Source organism: Eschscholzia californica, unplaced genomic scaffold (genome assembly GCF_041429995.1).
Source record: "Eschscholzia californica isolate CP2 unplaced genomic scaffold, dmEscCali1.0.p SCAF_3, whole genome shotgun sequence".
Classification (NCBI taxonomy): Eukaryota; Viridiplantae; Streptophyta; class Magnoliopsida; order Ranunculales; family Papaveraceae; genus Eschscholzia; species Eschscholzia californica.
The window spans coordinates 56970183-56994956 of record NW_028238420.1 but is presented as its reverse complement, the minus strand read 5'-3'; the positions used below and the strand labels follow the sequence as shown (position 1 = coordinate 56994956).

General features: G+C 36.9%; 3 protein-coding genes, 1 long non-coding RNA gene and 1 other non-coding gene across 6 annotated transcripts; 2 read left to right on the top strand and 3 right to left on the bottom strand.

Moving 5' to 3' along the window:
- Nucleotides 1-215: 215 nt before the first annotated feature.
- Nucleotides 216-6448, bottom strand: LOC147552262 (Helicase protein with RING/U-box domain-containing protein). 2 transcript variants are annotated; one of them, XM_086669233.1, is made up of 16 exons: nucleotides 5960-6448; nucleotides 5782-5859; nucleotides 4261-5615; nucleotides 3900-4022; nucleotides 3736-3809; nucleotides 3088-3151; nucleotides 2834-2980; nucleotides 2665-2750; nucleotides 2414-2483; nucleotides 1871-1987; nucleotides 1528-1758; nucleotides 1301-1405; nucleotides 1068-1220; nucleotides 881-969; nucleotides 723-803; nucleotides 216-607 (listed from the first exon to the last, which is right to left on the bottom strand). In XM_086669233.1, exons 1-16 carry the CDS (start codon nucleotides 6216-6218, stop codon nucleotides 538-540), a joined length of 3102 nt encoding a protein of 1033 aa, XP_086525359.1. In that variant the 5' UTR covers nucleotides 6219-6448; the 3' UTR covers nucleotides 216-537. The 2 variants fall into 2 exon arrangements, with proteins under 2 accessions (XP_086525359.1, XP_086525360.1); XM_086669234.1 differs by having other exon boundaries at nucleotides 5770-5859; nucleotides 5960-6366.
- A 1076-nt stretch (nucleotides 6449-7524) lies between these two features.
- LOC147552261 (U3 small nucleolar RNA-associated-like protein) lies at nucleotides 7525-11866 on the bottom strand. The gene is made up of 6 exons (XM_086667451.1): nucleotides 11166-11866; nucleotides 10234-10893; nucleotides 9239-9694; nucleotides 8594-8760; nucleotides 8325-8508; nucleotides 7525-7911 (listed from the first exon to the last, which is right to left on the bottom strand). Exons 1-6 carry the CDS (start codon nucleotides 11568-11570, stop codon nucleotides 7819-7821), a joined length of 1965 nt encoding a protein of 654 aa, XP_086523577.1. The 5' UTR covers nucleotides 11571-11866; the 3' UTR covers nucleotides 7525-7818.
- A 7786-nt stretch (nucleotides 11867-19652) lies between these two features.
- Nucleotides 19653-21741, top strand: LOC147552260 (putative F-box protein At1g19160). Its single transcript, XM_086667450.1, has 2 exons — nucleotides 19653-19711; nucleotides 19880-21741. The coding sequence occupies exon 2, from the start codon at nucleotides 19880-19882 to the stop codon at nucleotides 21560-21562; it is 1683 nt and encodes a 560-aa protein (XP_086523576.1). The 5' UTR covers nucleotides 19653-19711; the 3' UTR covers nucleotides 21563-21741.
- An 824-nt stretch (nucleotides 21742-22565) lies between these two features.
- On the bottom strand, nucleotides 22566-22638 carry TRNAE-CUC (transfer RNA glutamic acid (anticodon CUC)). The gene has a single exon. It is a non-coding gene; the product is annotated as a tRNA-Glu (tRNA).
- A 149-nt stretch (nucleotides 22639-22787) lies between these two features.
- Nucleotides 22788-23787, top strand: LOC147552258 (uncharacterized). Its single transcript, XR_015237794.1, has 2 exons — nucleotides 22788-23411; nucleotides 23499-23787. It is a non-coding gene; the product is annotated as an uncharacterized LOC147552258 (long non-coding RNA).
- Nucleotides 23788-24774: the final 987 nt, after the last annotated feature.

Genomic DNA, 24774 nt, shown 5'->3' with positions numbered 1-24774 from the left:
TTTGGCCTGAAAAATGAGGCCAACCACAAGCCAAATGCTAATATCGTCAGCACCCATGGGGTAGGCCTGGTAGAGAGAGAAATGGCCGGGCAGATGCATCCCACTCACAACAGCCTTCGCCCTGAAGTCGGCCCCATTTTTCGTGGCGAATAGCACTGCTCCTCTATATTAGAGGGTACAAAAAGAGCAAAAACTCACTCCAACACTTGGAACAATTTGCACCTAACCATTTGTATCTGAGAAGGGTAAAAAAATGAAGCCAATCCCTACACAAAAATTCTACTGTCATAACCTGTTATAACCCAAAAACAAGCATCTGATGATCTATTGTAGAAACTGACTTTTCTTTCTCTAAGTTTGCTAAAAACATCATATCTTGACAAACACAACTAGAAAATCTACCCATATACAACCTGAATTATATCTGACTGACCTTTATGCAAAATTTTGTTCAACCAAATTTGAAGGAATTCCCACTAATTCGATGCGTCTCAATGTGACCTTCCTTGTATCCACAAAAATCTAATTCATCATAATTTAAGCAAACAAGAATCTCAAGTCTGCCTCTGTCAATTTTACCAGAGCTTCTGCTGAGCCTCCGACAGTCCTACAACAAATCAATATGGAATTACAAAATTAGTTTCACAGAAGATCGAGCACTAGTTCCGGAAGACACAGTAGACCAATATGAAAAGGGTCAGTGAGCAATTGAAACTTCTTACCCTTCAAACACTAATTCTTTCTTCTCTTGAAGCTTTAGAATTCTCTCCTCGACAGTGTTTTCGATTACAAATCTTACAGTTCTAGTTAAACAAGAATAAACATCAGAAGCCAAGCCGCCAGAGAAGATTTAGAAGGATTGTAGAGTTTGGGTTATAACCTGATTGGTTTACATTGTCCTATTCGGTGGATTCGATCTTGAGCTTGCCTTTCCACGGCTGGATTCCACCAAGGATCCATTATGAAAACCTGAGTTAAGTTTATGAACAAAACCTAGAGTAAGAAAAGACAACGTCGAATAATCAATAAGAAGCCTGAGCTACAGAAGAAATGAACGAGTTACTTACATGTGATGCAACAGTAAGATTTAGAGCGACACCTCCAGCTTTCAAGCTCATAAGAAAGATCTTGCAGTCTGAATCTTCAGTGAACTTTTTTATTGCAGTATCTCTTGCACCAATTGTCATACTTCCTACTAGTTGGACGCAATTTATGCCGGACTGGAAATAAATTACCACATTAACATGGAGTACTTTTGTGCTTTTGAACCAAATCAAACCGTGGAGTTTTGACAACTCACCTTTTGTAGAGAGTAATGTATCAAATCCAAGAACGAAGTGAACTGGCTAAAAACAATCCCTTTGGCTGAACCGTCTTTTTCAACCATAAATCTGATTTCTTCCCGCTTTAAAAAACCATTAGAAGTCAACAACTCAGTAAGCATGAAAAAAGAAGAGCAGAAAATGGGCAAACAAATAAAGCAAATCAAGAATATAAATGAATGATGTAAAATAAAAAGGTATCTACCAAAGCATCGATTTTTGTGCTCGTCTGAAAATCTTCGAGCGCGATTCTGTTTAGGATGCTAGAATATCTGAAACCCTTAACAGTTGTTTTGGAACCCTGGTCCACAGGCTGCACCTTTGTTGTGAAATCTGCCGTTAGCGGTTTTGAACAAGTGGGACATGAGACTTGTCCTAAAGCAGCAGAGTAATCGGTCAAACAAGCCTTGCAAAAGATATGGCCACAAGAGGTAACCTGAAATAGTCAAATCGAAAAGGGACGAAGAAATAATGGTAAAGACTAAGAATATATGGATTAAGTAAAGATAACATTAAGCAAACAAAAGAGGATAAAAAAGATAGCTCACGACTGGATCTTCTGCTGCTGGGTCATGACAAATAGCGCATTCCCCTTGTTCGTTGTTATTTGCATTCTTTAGTGCTGCCGCATTAGAGTAGATCACAAGGTAGGGATGATCAACAGCCTGTGGTGTTAGAGAGAGAATGAACAAATCAGATCCATTTCTAGATTTAAAATCACTGAAGAAAATGAATTAATAAATATACCAAACGTCTAAGAGCATAAAATACTAAATTCTGAGATTAAGAAGACCTCCAAGTTTTCTAAATATGTTAAGATTCTAGCGCAAAGGTTATACCTCTTTATTCAATCACCACATGTAGGATAACTGGATAAGGGTATCTGAATTCTTTTTCTTTTTTTTTTTTTTTGCTGAGGAAGTAATATTGTGCTCAAATCATTATATGTTTCGCTTGATAAGAACGAACTAATGTTTTTCTCTATAAGAGTTTCGAATATAAACTAAGAATTATCAGCTAAAATACATGGCATAATTGACTAACATGTCATGATACCATAATCAAGGAAATAGAAAAGGCCAGTAGTTTACCTGACGTAATCGTGTCAGGAGATCAAATATGTGAGCATAATTATTCATCAAGGTTCCAGCATCAATATATCTGTAATAGCAATATAACCATGTGTTAAAAGTGTTACGATATCTTGTCCTGTAGATTTTTTTGAATCATAGAGTTTCAGAGACAAATCTAGGACTAATGGGTCTCAATCTGCTCGTGCGAATTTTGAGGATCACAAGTAACAAAAAGGAATAACTGAAAGAGAAAGAAGAGGGAGCCGCACGTATTAAACTGTAACTGACTTTCATTGTATAATGATTCATAGTAATCTTGTTCCTTGATATCCAAAGTGTCCCGCCTCAAGGTCACCTAAAAAAAGAAACTTCAATATTTTTGATACAACACATTTGTACAGTGCGGACATAAATCGCAGAAGTCAGAGCAAAACTTACAATTCTAGGAGGTAAAGCAAGATCAGCAGCCCTGCCTTTCTTAGTACGGCGTAACACCATGCTCTTTAAAAGTTTGTTTTTTAACAAATACATGGCTCTTCTCCCCTCGTCCGTATTGACAGAAGATTGTATCGGTTTAGCCACATACTAATATAAAAAACTATTGGAATTTAGTACTCACTCATGCACAAGAAGGACCATGATAGAACATCCCGTATTAAAAAAGATTGAACACATGGATTAATTACACTGACCTTGTTCCACCAGCAGAAGTGTCTCACAGATTTGTGAACACAGTTGGAGCACTGTGTAGTCGTACTGCAACGAAGGCAATTGGAAAGGACATCACGGAAGGGAGATAAAAAAGATAACAGAGATAATAAAAAAGGAAGATAGCTAAATACCAGTATGATATCAGAAAATGTAACTTCATAATATAAATATCATAAAGTAAATGGTAGCAGAAGATTTTCAAAACGCAGTTCTCATAATTCGGACTTGTATCAAAAAAGTAATTCTGCAGATAAGCAGACAATGTGAAGAAAATTGATGATCGGAGCTAGCTCAGAAAAAAGAAGCAACCTCATGGTTAACATTGGAACGCAGGACAGGAAACTTTTAATCTTAAACAGCGTAGAATACTTACTAGAGGCATCAATGGATCTCATATATCTTCAATTATGTTAGTTTTTTTCTAAAATTTCAAGTTGTAACCTAGATTCTTAAGAAGATACGGTAATCACCTGATCTCATTGTGATTCTTTGATTAAAAGGGAGGGTCTTTGAGTAACCCAAGATAGTCAGACTGACGACTACTGGCAGGTTTAAGGCTTACAATGCATAAGAAGGAAAATGAGGCATACCGTCCAACAGAAAAGCAAAGAAACAATCACAATACTCACCTATAATCAAGTGATCTGCAATCACAATCCCGACAGAAATAGTACGAGTAAGGCACTATTTGCAGAAAACGGACCTGAACACACAAATGATTGCGCTCATCAGCAAAAGGAGAAGAAAAAAAAACATAACTTTAGGGCCAACGAAAATTGAAATAAATTTGTACCAGTGAATAGAGTTCCCCAACACGATTTTGAAGTGGAGTACCACTTAAAGCCCATTTATATGAAGATTCTAAAGAAAAAACAGCCTTGGCAGTATTACTTCGTCGATCTTTTATGAAATGAGCCTACAACAAGAACAATATAAAGGCATCAGTTTTTCCCAAGGAACCTGAGCTTAACATACTGAAATGTTTGAGAGCCCACAACAATATGGTCAGAAATGATGAATTAGGACTGACTATCGCACTGAACCCACCCACCAAACCACATGTTTAGCATAGCCGAAATTTGGCTATACTGATGCGGGTGGCACCACAAACACAACTATCCCAAAAGTAAATGCTGGATTTGAAGGAAACTGACCTCATCCAGAATAATGCGGTTCCACTTCAAATTATGCAAAACTGATTTTCCAGAATCCCTGTCTCCACCTCCTCCATTACCCATGGACGTACCAGACACAGACTTTGAGCCCTTTTTTCCGTTTTTCTCTTTCTTCTCTCGAGCCCCATCCGTTTCACTGCCCTCACAGTCACTAGCCACTTCCGGGCCATCAGATTTTCCTTTCACTTTGGAAGACTTCGGTCCACGCTTTCCTGCTGCTTTCTTCACTTGTTTAGCCTGCTTAGCAGTCCTAACAGCATTTGGACCACAAAAGTATCGCAGATGAACATGCATATTCTTGGGATTATATGATTTTCCACACCAGATACATGGTGCTTTCTTTGGCATCATGTTTTTTCTGTAGTCAGCCTCTATAGTGGAGTACGTAGTAATCACAAAATCATATTCAGAGAACTCATCAGTATGCTTCTTTCTATTCGGACCATGGTATACCAGTACTTTGGTGTCCCCTGGGGGTGTAAACCGTGCAATTTCATTCACCCACTGAATAACAGCAACCACTGGGCATATAACAAGTGTGGTTTTAATTTCAGGCAATGCTGATGACGAGTTGGGTGACTCTGAGAGTCCGCTAGGCCCAAAAACAGTTCGACTCATCGCCCTTTTGGCAAGAACCAATGCAATGGCTTGGATAGTCTTGCCCATTCCCATTTCATCCGCCAGAACACCCCCTCTATTCGAAGATTGCTCCTGCTTCAAAGCCCAAGCTAACCACTCCTTTTGGTACCTAAGGAGAGGCACAAGCAGTTCAGGGGGTGCTTCTGCAGCTTCAAGCACATCATCCTCACACATTGAAGCAAGCTCTTGTTCCTTGTTCTCATCGATCCATGCGTCACTCTCATCCTCCCACTTCTCCCAGAATAACAATGGTCTAATCTCTCCTTTTCTACCTCTCCTCTTTTTGTTGGCATTCTTCTTCTTCACTTGAACAACATCAGCTTCTTTAAAGAAATCAAATGGTACTTCTACCTCTTCTTCTTCAGCGACTTCTTCTTCACCCACATGATCAAAAGTACCTGGTTCAAGTTCATCAACATCGAGTTCTATTGCATTAAACACTTCACCCTTCCCAGTAGTTTTCCGCCTTTTTGCCCTTCCTTGCTTTGATCCACCAATTCTCAAACTTCCACTTCCAAATTGACCATAACTAGAATCATCAGATTCATCCGTCTCAGAATCTATCAAGTTATACTCACTATGTTCATCAGAGTCAGAACCCAAATCACTAATTTCAACTACAGCCTTCCCTTTTCCTTTAGTATCCAAGAACCCCATCTCTTCCTTCTCCTTGTCTTCTTCCTTCAAATCATCACCTAAATTCAAATTAAAAAGTCATCACATTTAAGCAATTATACAATCCCCAATAAGCAAATTGACTAAACCCTCACTTCATCACTCCCTCACAGTAAGTAAAAATCAGGTTTATCAAAGATTAAAAAAAAAACAAATAAATGAACACAAGAAGACCTTGATCACTACCGATAACATCAGCATCAGATGCTGGATTCTGATCTTCTTCTTCTTCATCATCTTTACCAGTTGTTTCATGGTTCTTGGCTAAATCAAATACCATCAAATGAAGAAAAAAAAATAAAGAGAAATTAAAAAACTAAACAGAGTGATTTCAGAAGAAGAAAAAGAAAGGGGGGAAAAGTACCTTTTGAAGCCGGCGCTCGCTTTAGAGCAACACGACGTGAGCGACGTTTCATGGATGATTTTACGACTAGGGTTTCGGATGAGAAAGAAAAGGAGGAGGAGATAATGGCGGAATGGAAAAAGGGGGGATTTTGAGAAATCTCAACAACAGTTTGATGAAGAAATTTAGAGAGAGAAAAAGAAAGAAAAGAAGGGTTTTTGTTTTCTTTTCTTTCTTTTCTCTCACTAAATTGTTTGTATCGAGGAAAAGTCTTGTCCATGCGGCGGGAAAGTTCCCTTCTCAGAGAAGTCTGTCATTGCGACACGTCACCTTATACCTAATTATTACGATTCCCCAGGTGATAATTGCCCGCGCGTATAAGAAAATCAAGAGCGCCTATAGTTTTCTGAATCGGTTCGGTTCGGTTCACTCGGATCATTGTGTGATTGTGTCTCTGTGTTTAAGGACCTTCAATTTCTTGCCCAGAGAAAGAGACTAGAATTCTTCGCACACATTCATGTTCAACTCGTCCCAACCTTCGGATAAAAAATCAATGAGAAAATGAAAATGAGTCAAATAATCTTTTGATCCACCGCTCTCTAAGGTAAACCGTGCATTTCACATTTGAAGAGTAAGACTGCTCCTGTAATCACCAAGAGTCTTCTTTCTCAATGAGAAAAGTTGCTTCAAAGGCAACACAATTAAAACATCAAAAGCAATTTGAGTCTTGAGAGTTGAGACCGACACATGGTAACCCTTCTCATGACACAAGGGTGATTATTTGATGGTTGGACAAGTCTCTGTAATCAGGGGCTAGAACCCTAGTCTGTCTGTCTAACCATTTTATTACATTGAACTACTCTGAGTCTCTGACACGTCTGAATATGGTTGGACCCTGTGATTTGTAGTTCTTAGGAACTCTTAAAGTGATGACTTTATCGGAAGATTTTGGCATCATCAATTAGTGAGGTATACGGGATCCAATACCTAGATAGATGATGTTGGGTTCATCGAATTGGCGAGTGAAATGAGACTGACCCAATAAGATACCCTGGATAAACAACTGTATGCTTGCGCAATTAGTTGTGCATCTAGTCTAAAAATTCAAAAGTCATAAGTTCCAAACTTAACTAGAGAAAATCCAATTAGTGAAGAATTGATGGACTTTCAAATCCTAAAAATGCCCTTAAGAGTCTCTATATAGCCTTCCCGGGCCATAGTATGATATAGTAGATTATACTAATGTTTATTCAATTCATCAAAATCAATGTCATGCAATGAAAGTAATGACTTTTGACAGCCACTAGAACCTTATGTATTATGAACAGACTTTTTCCTAGATATTGATGCAACCCATCGTCAATTCCTGATCCTATTACCCAAAAATAAATAAGAATTCTTTTAGTCTAATGACAAAAAAAGGTGATAAATATTTTACATGTAGTTAAAATTTCTACCATCCTCATTTTGTTTCACATCGTTTCTTTTCCTTCTTCCTCTCTAGAAGGATTTCCCCCTTACCCCTTACCGGAGACCAATATTGCTAATAATAAGATCACAGGGAGTAAAAAATAAGACTGATAGACTTTTTGGCAACAACAATTGATAATACTGAAATAATTATGATCAATAAACTAAGTATATTCGACTCTATATAGCTAACAAAAAATTAAGCATTAACTTTGAGTTCGCTTTCACAATTTGATTTGGCTAAACTTGAGACTAACTAAGCCAAACACATGAGATTCACGTGGCCTTGTTAGGTAATATCCATATCCAGCAATCTCTGCAAGGCTTTATCAAGAACACACTCTGCTCTTCAAATGAATGAAGGAATTGCTGAACTTGTCAAAATTGGAAGTGAGTAAAACAGATACCCATCATAAATCCTTTAGAGCAATCAACTCAGTGGCGTCTTTGAGGATCTTTCGTGCACGCCAGTATACAGAGTTTGTCGTTTCTGACGTACCAATCTGTTCGTTAAGAAATTTCAATATGTCAAACAGAAAACCTATTACTATTATTACATGACATTATATACAATAAAAGTAAGGTTGTGTAAATACATAAATCAAACAAAACAAAAAAAAAAAAATCAGTTGAGCACTTGAGCGTAGAGGATCCTCCTGCGAGTTGACCTTAACAGCTAAATAGTTGGGATTGGGATTCGGGAGGTTGCACGGCCAAAACTCAGCTACTTATGTAGATATGTGTACATTTGCTTAATATATACTTATATATATATAAATTTAATTTATTATATGCAAGAACTATAATATGTATAAAATCTAGAAAAAGGCTGAAGATGAGTGGTTACTGTACAATATAATAGTACTTCGAAGAATTCGGAAAAAAAACAACTACCGTCTATAACGCATATTCTTACCTTGACCTCCATGGAGTAATAATTCCGCCACAATTCCAAATCTTGGTCATACGTCATAAGGGCAGAATCGTACAACTTACGTGCATTTGCACGACCATTTTTGTCACCAACAAGTGCAAGGTTCATTTCCAATTCAATACAGTTCTTATATAGTGCAAGACTTGGATGAGGTGAAGCTAAAAATCTGCAATTTCGACACATAAAAATGGTAATTAAGTAAAAGAATATTACATGAGAAGAAGTTTTCTTGTCATGATTTTGAAACGAACCTCTTGTAAACCTCTCTAGCTCGTTGAATACCATCTTTCTGAAGAACACAGTTCACAATAGCAGTAGAAATTGATAGTTCACCTTCGGCGTCTCTGACTAAGGAAGCTAAAAATGTTTCAACTAACTTGTCAAAATACTTCTTATTAGAAGAGAAGAATTTGATCGCCTGAAATGGAAGACAATGTTAGGAAAAAAAACATGCTTAGTAGCTACCAAGTTTAAAGGATACTCTTAAATGGTCAAACCTCTAATTTACTCTGATTTACTGTATCATTTATCAGTTTCTTAGTTACTATTATTAGGGATTATGACTCAAAGTTATCAAGGCATTATCTTCGGAACTCTATGCTCATGGAGCAAAATCAATTTGAACCAGATAGAGCAAAAATGTATGACTACTCTAGTTTATGTTGCCCAAGTAGAAGAAGAAAGAAAATAGAACATAGAACAAGCAGGCCCTCAAGAAAAAATCAGAAAAGAGAGGGTATTTGGGTAACTAGGTCATATCTGAATAATGAATATAAATGTACTGAGAAAAACACGTACAAGGAAGACAATTCAATTACGGAGGACTAAGGACAAATACTTATAACTTTCAAGTAAACTGTCTTCTGAAAAAAGAAAATAGAGAAATAATTTCATACCATAAGCCATAAGCTTTCAGCCTCTGAAACTTTCCCTTTTGACACAGCTTTTTGAAGTAGTTCGAAGATAGACTGTAGCTCACTTTTATTAAGAGTAGACTCCTTAGTCGTCCGTTTCATCTCAATTGAGACTCTCAAAACCCATATTTTTACTGAGCAAGCAAGTTGTCCATTGGAAAGCTTTTCGGCCAGATTCCTAGCCTCCTCTAGTCTCCCCATTTGCAAGTACAATGTAATATATTGATGTGCAAGATCCTCGGTGATGCAACCCCTGGATTCAGCCTTTTCAAATACCTTAAACAAATGAGATGCGAACTCTACAACCTTATCAGAAATATTGGCGAGCTCAGAAATGATAGAACCTTCTTGTTCAGGAGAAATAACATCCACCCAAAACTTGGTATAAAAGGAGAACATCTCGGAGGAAGGCACAGAGTTAATTGCTTCTTCGTATACCTAGCAAAGAGGAAAATGCATATCAAATTAGACATGTATTTATGTAATACTACTTTAAGTGAAAACGTAAAAATACACATGATTTTTTTTGAAGAGTGGAAATACACATGAGTTTTTAGGTCCATGACAATCCTTGATGACAACATTCAGAAAGCATTAAGAAAACTAATAACCAATTAGATCCAAAATTCGAGATGTAAAAGCTTTGCAGAATGTCACTAAAACATCACGTCATGCAAGAAACTACTGAATAAATTTGAAAGTTCTTCATTTTCAGCTTTCTCCAGCATTAGGAAAAAATGACCGAAATTATGTTATATACATTCTGCGGGAATTTCCATAAAGAAGATGAACATGAACGGAAATACCCAGTTTCCGATGCCCATCATTCTTGATAGATATAAAAAAGGGGCAACAACATATAGGGTATAATCAAGAGAGATGTATTTTAATGATATCTAGTAAGAAAGCAGAACCATAACTAACTAACAAGTAGGATGAAAACGAAAAGTGGCATTTAGACTTTCAGAAACGCTTACTTCAACTGCATTATTCAATTGGCGAAGCAGATCTTCTTTACTCATATTCTTCATCTTTTGAAGGTCAACAATCTGAAGTCTTGCAAGCCAATCCCAATATTCAGGTTGTTTAGCAAAATCTCTCTTCATGCTATCCATAATCTCTTGCTTCAATTCTTCCGAATGTGCCAGATTAGTCTCATCTAAGATATCCAAAAATCTCTTTCTCAGACTCATGCTGGTTGGGAGAGCCTCAAGTGCTCCATTATATATAGTTCGAAGAATAATCGAAGCTTGCTCTCGGAGCGCATCCACTTTCTTGTCCGACTCTCCCTCTTGAGCATCAGATGCGGTAACATTTTCAGTTTCCTCAGCTAAGGGCATAAATAATTCCTTGTTTTCATCTCTCCATTGTTTTTCATCAGCATCACCATGATCTTTAACCAATGTCCCTGAATCTTCACCAAGAGCAGCTTTCCTTGCTTTTAACTTGTTAAGGTAAGTGAGCTCCATAAGGAGATATTCCACCCATAAATCCTCAGAATCAGGACATGTCCTTAAACCATTCTGCATTAATGCACGAGCTGCAGCGACATTTAAGTTCTTATCGAATTCCCAAGCTGCTGCATAAATCCAAAGACCAGGAACCCTTGGATGAAACCTAAGTACTTGAGGCAAAACCTGCAGAAAAAATTCAAAAAGTTTCAATTTTGATACTTTTTCTCCTTCAAAAACTAGTACCCAAATTGTGTCTTAACCTTTCAAGCAAAATTGTATTGTTTCAACTTCAAAGAAACTTAATTACTTATCAACTGTAATTTGAAATTCAGAACTCAATAACTTCCATTTCATCTAATTTAAGTGTCAACTAAAAGATTATAACTTTAAAACTAATAAATGACTAATTAAACAACCCAAAAACCCTAAATCTTAATATGAGATTCAGCACTTACTGTTTTCATTCTTCCATGATTTCGTTCTCTACAAAACTCAAGATATCGAAACCAGAGTTCAATATCACCTTTAAATCTCATCGTACACAATCTATATAAATCAAGAATTCTATTAACACCACCAAAATCAGAAGAAGATTTCTTCATCCTTCTATTCCCCTTTTCTTTCAAATCAACAGAAATAGATTTCTTACGAAGTCGACGAAGCGCATCAAGTTGAGTTTCATATTCTATATAAGCTAAGAAATCTGATTTAAATGGACTTGGACGTTTGATTCGATACTCAAAGTTTGTTCTTTTCTTAACAATCTCTGCGATTTCACGATGAGTGAAAATACCTCTTCGTTCTAGGTCTTCTAACTCTGGTAATGACTTCTCTAGCCTGAGCTGAACAATATCTGCCATTGTTTATCAAGCACAGAAGAAGATTAAGAGATTTGGAGAGAGAGAGAGAAGTGATTTTAGAGAGAGAAAATGAAGAGAAGAAGAAGAAGTTGGTTGTGTAATCTGACTGATGAAAGGAGAAGGAAGCTGACGGCGTCTCTGAAACGGGCCCTTAGCTCGATTGACTAAAGCCCAACAAGAATTTTCTAAAACCCTAAACTCTTCAAGAATTCTCTAAACCCTACGGCCGCGCGCGCCTATGGCGTGATCCCTGGGAATCAAATTACTGTAGTTTGATGTTTGGTTTGACCAGGAATGAGAATTTGATTCTTAACATATTCCTAATTAGGTGTTTGGTTCGTATAGGAATAGGAATGCAAATATTTGTAAAAGTTCACTTTTACCCTTATAAACTACCATTCTCACATTGGTTATCAATGAAGTAAAGATTGCCTTGTCAGCCTGGCATGGGAAAGTAGAGTGTACTTCTGCCAATGCTGCTCTTCTAAGCAGATGGAATATAGAGATGCCTCTGGTTGATGTGACCTATCAGAGACATGTGTGGAAACCTCCCAGAGAGGGTATTGTCCTTATCAACTCAGATGGAGCTCTGGATGATGAGTCTGCTGGCTATGGTGCAGTTTTAAGGGATAGTGCAGGGGAGGTTTTAGCTGCTGCTGTTGGATCAGCAACTAGGAACACAATGCTTATTCATGAATTGCAAGGGCTGGAATTAGGTCTTCAGCTAACAGCTAAACTAAAAGTCAAAACGATCACTATTGCTACTGATTCTCTGACCACTTGTAGTTTGTTCTCGAAGGACAGTAAGGACCCTCATTGGGATGCATGGTGGCTTTACAATAGAAACAAAAGGGCTCTGGAACAGTTTTGAAGTTTGTGAGATAGTGCATGTGGTTCGTGAAATCAATCAAGCAGCGGACTGGCTGTCCAAGTTGAAGCCAGGGCCCGACATTCTCGAGCTTGACCCCTCTCGGTTACCAGCAGAGCTTGACTTTATAGTCAAGCAGGATAAAGATGGTTTTGTTAGGTTTAGAAAGAAATATGTTGTATAGCTTCTTTTAAGTTCTTTTTTTGTTTTTCTTTGTTAGGGTCGGGCCCTTTTTCCCGCTTACTAATGCAAAAAAAAAAAAACTACATAAAATACGTATCAATTTATTTTATTTTATTTTCATTAAATATGCACATCAACTTTGTTATATATTAAAATCAACATTATTTTTTCAAATTCGTAGATATGAAACAATAACACGATATATCAAAATGTTAGAATTCAAATTAGTAGATATGTCTTAATAAATTTGTATTAAGACGTATCTACGAATTTGAAAAAAATAATGTTGATTTTAATATCGTGTTATTGTTTCATATCTACGAATTTGGTTCATAAACATAAATAGTACTTAATCCTACAAAAAAAAATTAAAATTGGTAATTCAATATTTTGTTAAGGATATATTTGTCAATAACTATTAATACATGTGATTTCGGGGTATGGGAATCACAAACCCACCTATCCCTGGATTTGTTATTACCCCTTTTTGTGGAAATCACATTCCCGACCCATTCCCGCAAGCCAAACAATGATCTGGAATGTGATTCTCGAGAATCACATTCCATTCCCACGCCATTCTCGCGCGCCAAACATGGCCTAGTATTATCTAGTGAGACTTGGCTTTTAAAAGTGGGGATGTACATCAAAAGTTTAAGTAAATAAGACAAGTAAATTACACATAAAAAAAAATCTCAAATTCAGATTTGGACCATTAAAGAACACTTAAGAGCATCTCCAACCTCGGTCCGACTGAGGCAAAAAAATTCTAGCCCGACTGAGACCAAAAATTTTAATTTTTGACTTCACTCGGGAAATCCAACGTGAGTTGGTTGTGGGGCTGAGCTCCAACTGACCACTTCAGTGAACCCTGACATTAGGGTCGACTGAAGTGTCCCCAACATGACCGTTTGGAACTCCCAATGATCATGTTGGGGTGATCTTATCCCACGGCTATGATTTTCTCTATTTTTTTCTTTTTACAATGTAAATAATTTTTTTAAAACTTTAATTACTTTTAATTTTTTTTTGTAAAACTCTAACAAAAACTCACACATTAGTAATTAATATACATCCCGCCAACATGTAAGTCCCGAATAAGTTTCCTACCTTGGAAACAAAAATTATTTCGAAAATAGTTAAAACACGTGGGTGTTTCGTGCATACACAAAATCATACACGTTTTTCGCACACTCACGAAAAGTCCACACACGCGTTTTCCACATGCACAAATTTAGGCCTAAAGAGAGACTGGGGTTGGAGCAAGATTTTTGAGGCTGAACTAAGGCTAAAATTTTTTGACGAAAAATGATTTTCTTGGCCTAAGACAGGCTAGGGGTGGAGATGCTCGCTAATGCTCCGACTGCTAAAACTAAGATCAAGAAATAGGTAAAGTGATTGTTTTCTTTCCAACTGAAAACATAAACTTAAGGCATGGCATAGACCGACTTGAATTGAACTTTAAAATGTTTCACTTAAATAGCTAATTTGGATTTTTTTTTTTTATCTATTTTAGTCCGATAATTCAGATTAGTATGAATTAGAATAAATCATACTAAGATACAACAAAGAAAAAAGTCGATTTGGGGAAATAAGAATATTTTTTGGAGAATAAAGTTTTGGATGGAAACAAATTCTCTTTTGTTTCCTCCAAACACTACCCACCCACTTTATATGTTTTGATTTTCTTTTTTCTCTCACCGCCATCAACTCCGGCGACCATTAATTCTGACGACAACAACTCTGGTCATCTATCTCCCTCTCTCTTCATTTTCTCTTCTCTCTCTTTCATATCTATATTTTTTTTCATGGTTTCCGCGAAGGGGGGGCCTCTTCGTCGGAACCCTCGTCTGAAAACCAAACGAGTTGTCTGGTTTTCCAGACTAAGGGTATCAGCGAAGGGATCATTACTTTCGCCGAAACTTACAAGAGAAGAGAGAGACAAAGAAGACAGTGAAGATAGTGAGAGAGCGAGTGAGAAGAAAGATAGAGAGAGGAGAGGGACAACTGACCGGAGAAGAGAGAGACAATGATGAGAAAGAGAAGAAGCATAAGGTGCGTTTGGTGACTTGTTTTTTAACTTTTTGAGAAATTTTTCTTATTTCCCGTTAACACCACCGACCAAGAAAAAATAAAAAGGAAAGAAAATCATAGCCATCAAACACCACACAAGGCCCAGCAGCAGTAGACTTCTGTTTCAATAAATTTAGATGGCCAACTAGGGCGGAAGACTGAACTTGACGTAGTTCTCTCTCTCTCTCTGTTCTGCTCAGCTCCTCGTCGGCAACTGTGGTCGTTCAAAGAAGGTGAGAATCTCCATACCCACTTTATAGACTCAAATTCTACCCATTAACTAAGACCACTACTAACATGATCCCACTAACTCATCCATTAACCCACTAACTAGTACGTTAACCCCACTAAAATTAACTCTCTAATTACTTAACTACTAACACTAATCCACCTCATCTAACACTAATTTAATGAATAAATAAATAAATTCCTTTTGAGTTTGTAATTTTAACATTCTTTCCAACTTAGAACATAAACTTAAGCCTGTGGCATAGACACTCCAATTGAACTTTAAAATGTTTCACTTAAGTAGCTAATTTGGATTGATTTTTGATCTATTTGAGTAAGATAATTCAGTTCGGATTAGTATGAATTACTAGAATGAATCGTAACAAGACAGTAAAGAAAAACTAAGAATTAAGGAAAGAAAATCGTGGTCATCAAACACCACACAAGGCCCAACAGCAGTAGACTTCTGTTTCTATAAATTTAAATGGCCAACTAGGGCGGAAGACTGAACTTGACGTACTTTCCTCTCTCTCTCTCTCTGTGCACCTCCTTGTCGGCAATTCTGGTTGTTCAAAGAAGGTGAGAATCAAGGCCGGCCCTGGGCCCAAAGCGAACAAAGCGTCGCTTTGGGCCCCCAAATTTAGAGGCCACATTTAGGAGGAATCCGACTTGAGGTGCCTTTAAAATTTTTCGTAAGACCCACAACTTTGTATATGAAAGGGCCACAATAATGTCTTTTCTTGGAAAGTAGGGCCACAAGCCCACAATAATGTTGTTTTAATTTAATCTAAAACAAAATAACCATATATGGGTCCCACAACAGAGCATTTTTAATCTTCTGAATCTCTCCTCCCCTCTCCTCTCATCTGTCTTCATACTATTTCTCTCACACACTTCTCTCACACACCTCTCTCACATTCCCTCTGGTTATATGCATGATTATCCCTCTGGTTATATGCATGATTATCCCTCTGGTTATATGCATGATTATTTTAATTAATTTTATTTTTCTTTGGCTTGTTATTTTGATTTATTGATACATATTCAAGGAATTATTTTGCCATCCCTACCATCATACTAACTATCATTATTGATATTATCATAAATATAAATTTTATTTTAGTTAGGCCGTCATTACAAAGGTCATCAAATTATTTTATTTATACTTTAATAACTCCGGTTCGATGAACCATAGATTCCACATATGAGAATCGAACTTGGGACTTCCAGAGTTTCAAAATACTTATCAATTTAGCTATTAGTTGTTGGCTATAAATTTTTATTTCGCAAATTTAATAATAGACACAAAATAACTTTTATATAACAATACACAAACTATTTTCTTATGTAATCTGAACGACTCGAATTTATATATTATTAACTTAATATGACAAAGCATCGCTACAAGAAAGTTGCATTATGGGCACAATTAATTCTTACAACAAATTAGACTATTTAGTTTGACTAAATTTTCTTGTCTCTGTCTAGTCTGTGCTAAACAACTATAAAACCTACATTACCAAAACACTTATGCCTCAATTTTTTTCCCTACGAATCTTGTTGAACCATTGAATTAGAAGTGCGACTAAGGATTGACTTCCAGTCCGAGCAAATTTTCAAGTACCTCGATTAAATCGTTTGAGTCCTATTACATAGTTATGGTGACCCATAGTTATTAACATAACTTTCATGTTTAAATCCGACATTAGGGATAAGGAAAACGTAGAACTTCCATATTACAGCTGATCTACTGTTTGAAAAAGATAACCAAGGCGACGGCCGCACGAAAGTAGAGGTTGACACAGTAAGGGAGATAAGCTACCACTCTTACACTACAATTTCAAAACCCGTAAACGGTTTAATCTGTCTCATTGACTCATTTATAAATTATGATGTTCGTATATACAATATCAGTACCGGAGAAATATCACCATCGATAGAATCAACAATGTTGGACGAAGAAGAATATGTGAAGGGCACAACACCCAACCGTTATGTTTTATCAACCTATTATGGATTTGGTTTTAATCCTGTCACTAATGAACACAAATTAGTATGTGTTTGGGTATGGGATGAGTTTTTAAATCGTACCAGGCCGGAATTGGGGGAGTCACCTGATAATATTATATGTGAGGTTTTGACAGTAGGGCACCGCCACCAAGATGGTGGTAATAATAGATGTAGAAGGATCACAGAGGTACCGCCGTATAAACTAACTCATGATAAATCTGTTTATGTAAATGGTGTTATTTACTGGAGCACTCTTGATCTTAGGAGTTGGGGGTGGGGATCTTATAACCGTCCTGCACACATAGTCGCATTTGACGTGGGAAGTGAGAAGTTCAGAGCAATCACAATCAGTAACACCATCCCTAATCAGGTTTCTTACACACTAAATCATTGGAACGGGCATGTCGATTTATTACAAGTGGATGGTCGTTTAGCTATATTAATTGGAACAACTAATGGTGTCTTCCACATGTGTATATATAAAGGTGATTACAAGCAGGAGGAGATCAATACACCGTCTACTACTAGTTCATGTAAGAATAACGAAAGTTGGATTGAAGTAAGTATCGGCAAATTGCCTTTCTATGTGGGGTATAATGATTTGTTTAAGTTTGACACTTTCGTAGGATCAAATGACATGATAATCTTAACGTTGTGTCGTAAATATTATTGTGGTAGAGAAGTGAAGAATAAGAAGAAAAAATGTTTTTCTATTTATTGTTGCAATTGGAAGAAGGGTATTTGGACAGAGTTAGATGTAAGTGGATTCCCCTCCTCAGTTCCACATTTCTGCACCCGTACTTTTCTCGCTACTTCCTTGGAGACCCTTTTCTCTCCCTCACAAATCCCTCAAGTCACTTCGAATCGTACCAGAGGATCTAAAATTTCACGCATTATTTCAGTCTAAGGAGCCTTCGTTTTAACTTATATTATGCTTGCCTGCCATTAAGGTTGACATTAGACGTTATATTTGTTTTTTTTAATTGAAACATACCTTATATTAGTTGAAGTTGTTTTAAGAGAGAAGAATTTGAGTAGATGGGAATCGTTTCTTATTTTATAAATTTGAATTGTGGTTTCTCCTCATGAAATTTGAGTAATCTAAGTTATATAGGTGCACCCGGTTCTTATTATACAGCATACATTACTTGACTTGGTCAGGGGCGTGGGTGAGGGGGTGCACCCGTTGCCGTGGCAATGGCCCCCTCCCCTCCACCCAAGGCCCATTCTGGTAAAATTAACTACTACTACTACTCAATATAAACTGTTTCATGCGTTTCTTGCACTGGGTAACGATAGCTCAGTTGGTGTAGAGTTCATGTTTTTGCACAAACACCAGTATGGATCAAATTATATAAGCACTTAAGGTCATAAGTTTTTAAGACCCACTTTTATCTTTATTCTTTTGAGAGATGCTACAATTATGTAAAAACATTTGATTAGAAGTACGGAGTAATCACTTAGGTCTTCCGTCGTTCATATAATTTGAACACTTCTTATATCAAATTAGTTATGGAAATCATATATACATATGTATACTAGCATTAAAAAAGTTATGTGCTAAAATTTTATCTAAAATTGCATAAAAAAATTGTTTCAAAATTTTATTTATTTGTTTGCGCGTAAAGTTTACCGTTATTGCATGAAGGGCTCCGATTAAACTTTGGTACATGCCCTCCAAATCTTCAGCCACGCCACTGAACTTGGTCCATTAAAGCGGCTTGGTAAACCCACACTAAATTCTGCAAACCCACACTAAATTTTTCGTGAGAAACAAAAAAAGATGATGACTGTCAGTGCACCTATGTTGTTGTAATAGGGCATTCTTTACCTAAGCTCACCACCAACCAACAATTGGTTCACACTTGATGTCGATTGGAAAAAAAAATATACTCCATATATCGAATACTTCAACAAATTCTGCAAACCCAACCCCTGCTCAGTGAATTTCTCTTCATAACAAGGTGATTAAAGAAAGACAAAGTTCACAAACAATCAGGACCCTGCTCCATAATCTCCAAACCCAACCAACCCCTATGCCATGACCTCTTCTCAATCCACCACTTACTCCTCCTGCACTACCACCACCACCACCACTACAGCCAGCCCCAAATTTCTTTGGCTTAGACAAGAAATGTTCCAGTAAGACTAGATTTATATTTTCGACGGCCATCGTCCTCATAAATTTAGATCTTAAATAAATCTTATACAAAACAAATGTGTTTCGGCTGCAAAAATAACTCTAGATTTGTAATTTATGATTTGAAAAGAAGATTTGTAATACAAACCTCAAACTAGACAAATAGCTTACAAGTAGAAAAGAAATCCAATTCCGACCTTCAAGAAACAACGACACCTAAGACTAGGCTCACACTTCTACAACTAAGATGGGTCATGGGGAGTTAGATAAAGTGATTGTTTTCTTTCCAATTTAGAGTTGAAACTTGAGTCAAGGTTGATTCGATTCGGACTTTTAAATGTATCTATAAAATAGTTTTTGGATTGGTATGTAGTCTATTTGAGTCAGATAATTCAGATTAATGCGAAGTAGACAATTCATAATCAGATAATAATTTTCAACTAGAAAAGAAAAAAAAAAAAGGAAAGAAAATCATGGTCATCAAACACCACCCAAGGCCCAGACACAGCAGTCCAGCACTAGACTTCTTGTATTCGGTGGGACCTTCTATTTCTATAAGTTAGATGGGCAGCTAGCTAGGGCGGAACCAAGTATTCTCTCTGTGCTCCTCCTCCTCCGCGGCAACTCTGGCGTTTAAAGAAGGTTAGAGAATGTCCATACCTACTTTTCCGAATTCTTGTCTGTCTCTGTTATAATTGTGTATATTAACAATTGAAACTTTAGCAGTTTTCTAAACAATAAAAGTTTATACGTTTAACTCAAAAAAGGGTTTCTTGTTGTAGTTAATTTTCTACATGGTTTCTTATATAGATGGGACATGGAATGTGGCTATTGATTTCGAGACTTCGACGACGACGACCAGGGATGAAATTTGCTGGTTTGAATCCTATGAAAGTTTTTTTCAAGAAAAAGAATCCCATGAAACTTAAACTCAAGAAAAAGATGAAAAACAAAAAGAAGGTTGAATGTATTATCCCTTCATCACATGTTCCTTCTATTGCTATTGGTGGTGGTGGTGGTGGTGGTGGTAGTAGCAGTTTTGGTGGTGCTCTTATTGGAGGTGATTTGTTAGTATGTGATATACTAACCAGACTCTCAGTGAAGTCCCTTAGCCGTTTTAAGAGTGTTTGCAAGCGATGGTGTTCCTTAATTCAACAAGATCAAAACTTCATTGATTTACATCTCACCCGTTCCCAGACACGCACTTTTCCTCCGTGCCGTCTATATATTGTTGTTACTGGACCAAAGACAAAAGAAGAAGAGGATGCCAATATAGACACTTGGCCTTACAAGAAATTCCATATTACAGCTGACCTATTGTTTGAAGAGGATAACAAAGGCCACGACCGCGCAAAAGTAGAGGTTGACACAGTAAGGCAGATAAGCTACTCTTACACTATCATTTCAAAACCAGTAAACGGATTAATCTGTCTCCTTGACTCAACAATAAATAATAGTGTTACTTTTCGTATATGCAATATAAGTACTGGAGAAATATCACGTCCGATTGAATCAACGTTCTTGGAGGAAAAAGAGTATGTGATTGGCACAACACCACCCAACCGTTGTATTTTATCACCCTATTACGGATTTGGTTTTAATCCTGCCACTAATGAACACAAATTAGTATGTGTGTGGGAATGGCACGAGGTTTCAAATCTTATCGTGCCGAAATTGGGGAAGTCACCAAATAATATTATATGTGAGGTTTTGACAATAGGGCACCACCACCAAGATGGTAGTAATAATAGATGGAGAAGGATTGCAGAGGTACCACCGTATAAACTAACTGAAGATAAATCTGTTTATGTAAACGGTGTTATTTACTGGAGCACTCTTGATCTTAGGAGTTGGGGGTGGGGATTTTATGATGATCCTGCACACATAGTGGCATTTGACATGGGAAGTGAGAAGTTCAGAGCAATCACAATCAGTAACACCATCCCTTATCAGGTTCCTGAAAGAGTAAATCATTATAACGGATACGTCGATTTATTACAAGTGGATGGGCATTTAGCTATATTAATTGGATCGGAGAGAGGTATGTTCCGCGTGTATATATACAAAGGTGATTACAAGGAAGAGGAGGAGGATATCAGTAGAACGTTTAGTACTAGTTCATGTAAGAATAGCAAAAGTTGGAGTGAAGTGAGTACCGGCAAGTTACCATTGTGTCATAAAAATTATTTGGTTAAATTTGACTCTTTAGCAGGATCAAATGACATGATAATCTTAACATTGCGTCATAAAAATTATTGTGATGGAGAAGTGAAGAATAAGAAGAAAAAATGTTTCTCTATTTATTGTTACAATTGGAAGAACGGTGTTTGGACAGAGTTAGATGTAAGTGGATTTCCCTCCTCAGTTCCACATCCCTGCACTTCTACCTTTTTCGCTTCTTCCTTCGAGACCCTTTTCTCTCCCTCACAAATCCCTCAAATCATTTCAACTCCTACCGGAGGATCAGCGATGCCACAAATGTATCCAGTTTAAGGTGCCTTCTTTTTAACTTATATGCTTGCCTGCCCCAGACTTCATATTAGTTAAAGTTGTATTAAGAGAGAAGAATTTGGGTAGATGAGATTCCTTTTTTTTTTTCTCAAATCGGAATTGTAGTTTCTCATAGTGGAGTTTGATTAATTTAAGTTACATTGGCACACTGTTTTTTTTTTTCATTATACTTGACTTGGTCCATTAACGTCAATTGTTAAACCGACACTAATTGTGTTTTGAAAAGAAAAAAATAAAATAAAAAGTACAGGCACCTATGTCGCTGGCCAGTTCCTCGATCGTCAAGGGTTTTAGAGTCCTCAACGAGGGTTCAAGGTTCTGAAACCTTCGACGAAGAAGGGTTTTGAAACCCTCAATCAAGCTAAACCTTCGCCATCGGTAGCTAGAGAGAGAGGGTACATAAAGATTAGAGAAGGTAGACATAAATGGTGGTTGTAGTGATGGTGAAGACGGAGAGGAAGATGAGTTGTTTTTTTAGTGTGCACTAGTTATGTGTGGGCCTTGAAAAGTTTGAATTTAGTTAGTATGCACTTGTGCTATTACTGATGTCTTGGCCAAGTAAAAAAAGTGTCGTTTATCATTTTTACGAACAATCAACCTTAGATCATCTTTGTTAAATAAAACTTAACCGCAAATTATGAATTGCAAAAGAAAAGAGATTTTTAATGTTGTAGTAATGTGGCATCTTCTTATTTCATGAATAAGATATTCCCCACAAGTTCCCCAACCCTATTTCATGAATTTATTCTTTTACTTTTTGGGGAAACCATGAATTTATTTTCATAACAAGGTATCAATGGAAGACAAAGTTGACAAGCAATGGGTTTGCAGAGTTAAATCAGGACCTCGCTCCACCTCCCAATCCACCACTTCCTCCTTCAGAACACCACCACCACTACACTACTACCACCCCAAAGCATCACCCGACCCACCACCATACCCATCGTCACTAAAAATGAAAATAATCAGTGCAAAATAAGATGAATTCCGTTGCCGGGACTTGAACCCGGGTCTCTCGGGTGAGAGCCGAGTATCCTGACCAACTAGACTACAACGGATTGGTGAATACATCCTAACAGTTACACAAATGAGGGCAAACTAGGTGCTGAACAGCTCATTGGGTTGGTGACTTACTAAAAAGTGTCAACAGATTGGTTCTGGTTCCGATATCTCACTATATACATGATACATTGCCTAGAGATGCATCAACATCACCAATTTCAGTAACTCTATAATATATGAGACTTTGAGCTTCACAATGTTTGAATCTAGCACGATTAGGGTTGTTGACGAGTACTCGAAGTCGACAATGAAATCTATTAAATATTATTGGGAAGTTCTTTCTCCTAGATGTTCCTATTGGACTAGAATGGTATAGATAATTTGAGTTTTATGGAGTTTCAGATAAGCCATTACCTAGTTGATATGTCTAAAAGAGAGAGAGAGAGAGATTTTGAACAAGTGTAACTCCTTAACTTTATCCACAACCATTGGTTCTAACAGACACAATTATGTTGCAAGAGATAGAACCATTAAAGACAGAGTAGAGATCATATAGATGAATCTTACCATGATTTTAACCAATTTCCAACCCTTCCCCATTATTCTCTCTCCTCTCACTTCACCCAAAATCCAATCATCCAAAAACTAAACCAACCCTTTTCCTCTCAAATTCTGAAACTAATTCTACTAATCAACAACTACTTAGAATCCAGAACCTACCTCCATTTCCTCAAAGGCCTCAAGCTCTCACTACTTCTTCTCTGGTCCTTGGTCTTACTTCTCCCCCACCTGCAACTTCTGGTGATTTTTCAGTCTTCCTTCTAATAAGGTTTACCCTTCATTATCCATCTCTTAGAAATTTAGATTTCATTAATTTTAATGGGGTTTTGATTTTACTTTGTTTGTGTTTATACAGTTGGTTGCTAATTGGTTTGTATTGGGTTGCTAATTTTGCGGTGCCGGACATGATTAGTAATTATATTCAAACTAAGAGAGAAGAAGAGGCGCGTAAGGATGAAACCATCACTAGAAGATGAGGATAGGTATAGAAAACTGAGGATTTTAGTAGAAGTTACAAATTCTTGTGAACACTTCGCCGAAAGAATTCTTGTTTCCACCTTTCATTTTTTCTTGGGAGATGTTACTTTTTACAAGTTTAGATGCTAATTTTGAGTTCTCAGTAATGAATTTAAGTTCTTGGCTCACTCTGGACAATAAGTACTTTTGGTTATATCCCATCCCCATTAACAACCCTCCATTAAAATCTTAAAAGCTTAAAATAATATTTGTACACAAAAATCTAGAGAGAGAGAGGGAGGAAAAAACACTCTATTAAAATCTCATATTTCTTCATGCCTTCACTAATGAGCACCTCCATTTATCTAGGGAGGCATGAAGAACATCTTGCTCTTCTTTCAGGCTCTCCACAATTAGAGTTGATTTTTCTGCCGTGGTCTTGTTTTGAACTTCATTAGATTCCAGCGGTTGATTTTGTATCAGAAGCAAGATGAGTTTGATCATAAACGGGAGAGATCTAGAAAAGTAATAAGACAGTCGATTTAAAAGTACTACAGATATACTATCCACTGATATCTAGTCCAATTTTCTGAAGCAAAAATACAGCTCCAACCTAAGATATTCTGACAAAATGAGAGTAAATATATTGAAATCGTGTTGTATGAAATTCATACCGTCCATGAAAAGATGGAAGGTCTGAAGCCTTGCTGGATTATGCAGGTAACATATCCCACCACAATTGCACCAATAACCATAATGATATCTAATTTCTGAGTTTATAGCCCAAAAAACGGGTCCTAATAGGAGATATAGTCCTCTATAATCCTAAAAAGGATTTCAAAACCTAAATAATAATTTAAATGGATATCTAGTCCTTTTGGTCTCATCTAGAGAGAAAACACAAATCCATATAATACATATTAAAGATTTAATACCTATATTAACCTTCTGTAATATCAAAACGTGATTTACATTCTAAACTGTTAAAGATATTTTTTCCATTTTTATCTCAACTTTCTCTCTCCAATCACGTTTCAATGGAAAGTAACCAAAATCTTCAATATATTCCGTGATTGAAATCTGGTAACTTTCTCTCTCTCTCTCTCTAAAAACTAAATCTTCAATAAACCTCCATTAAACTCACCAGCAGCAGCTCAAACCTTCATTGTTTCATC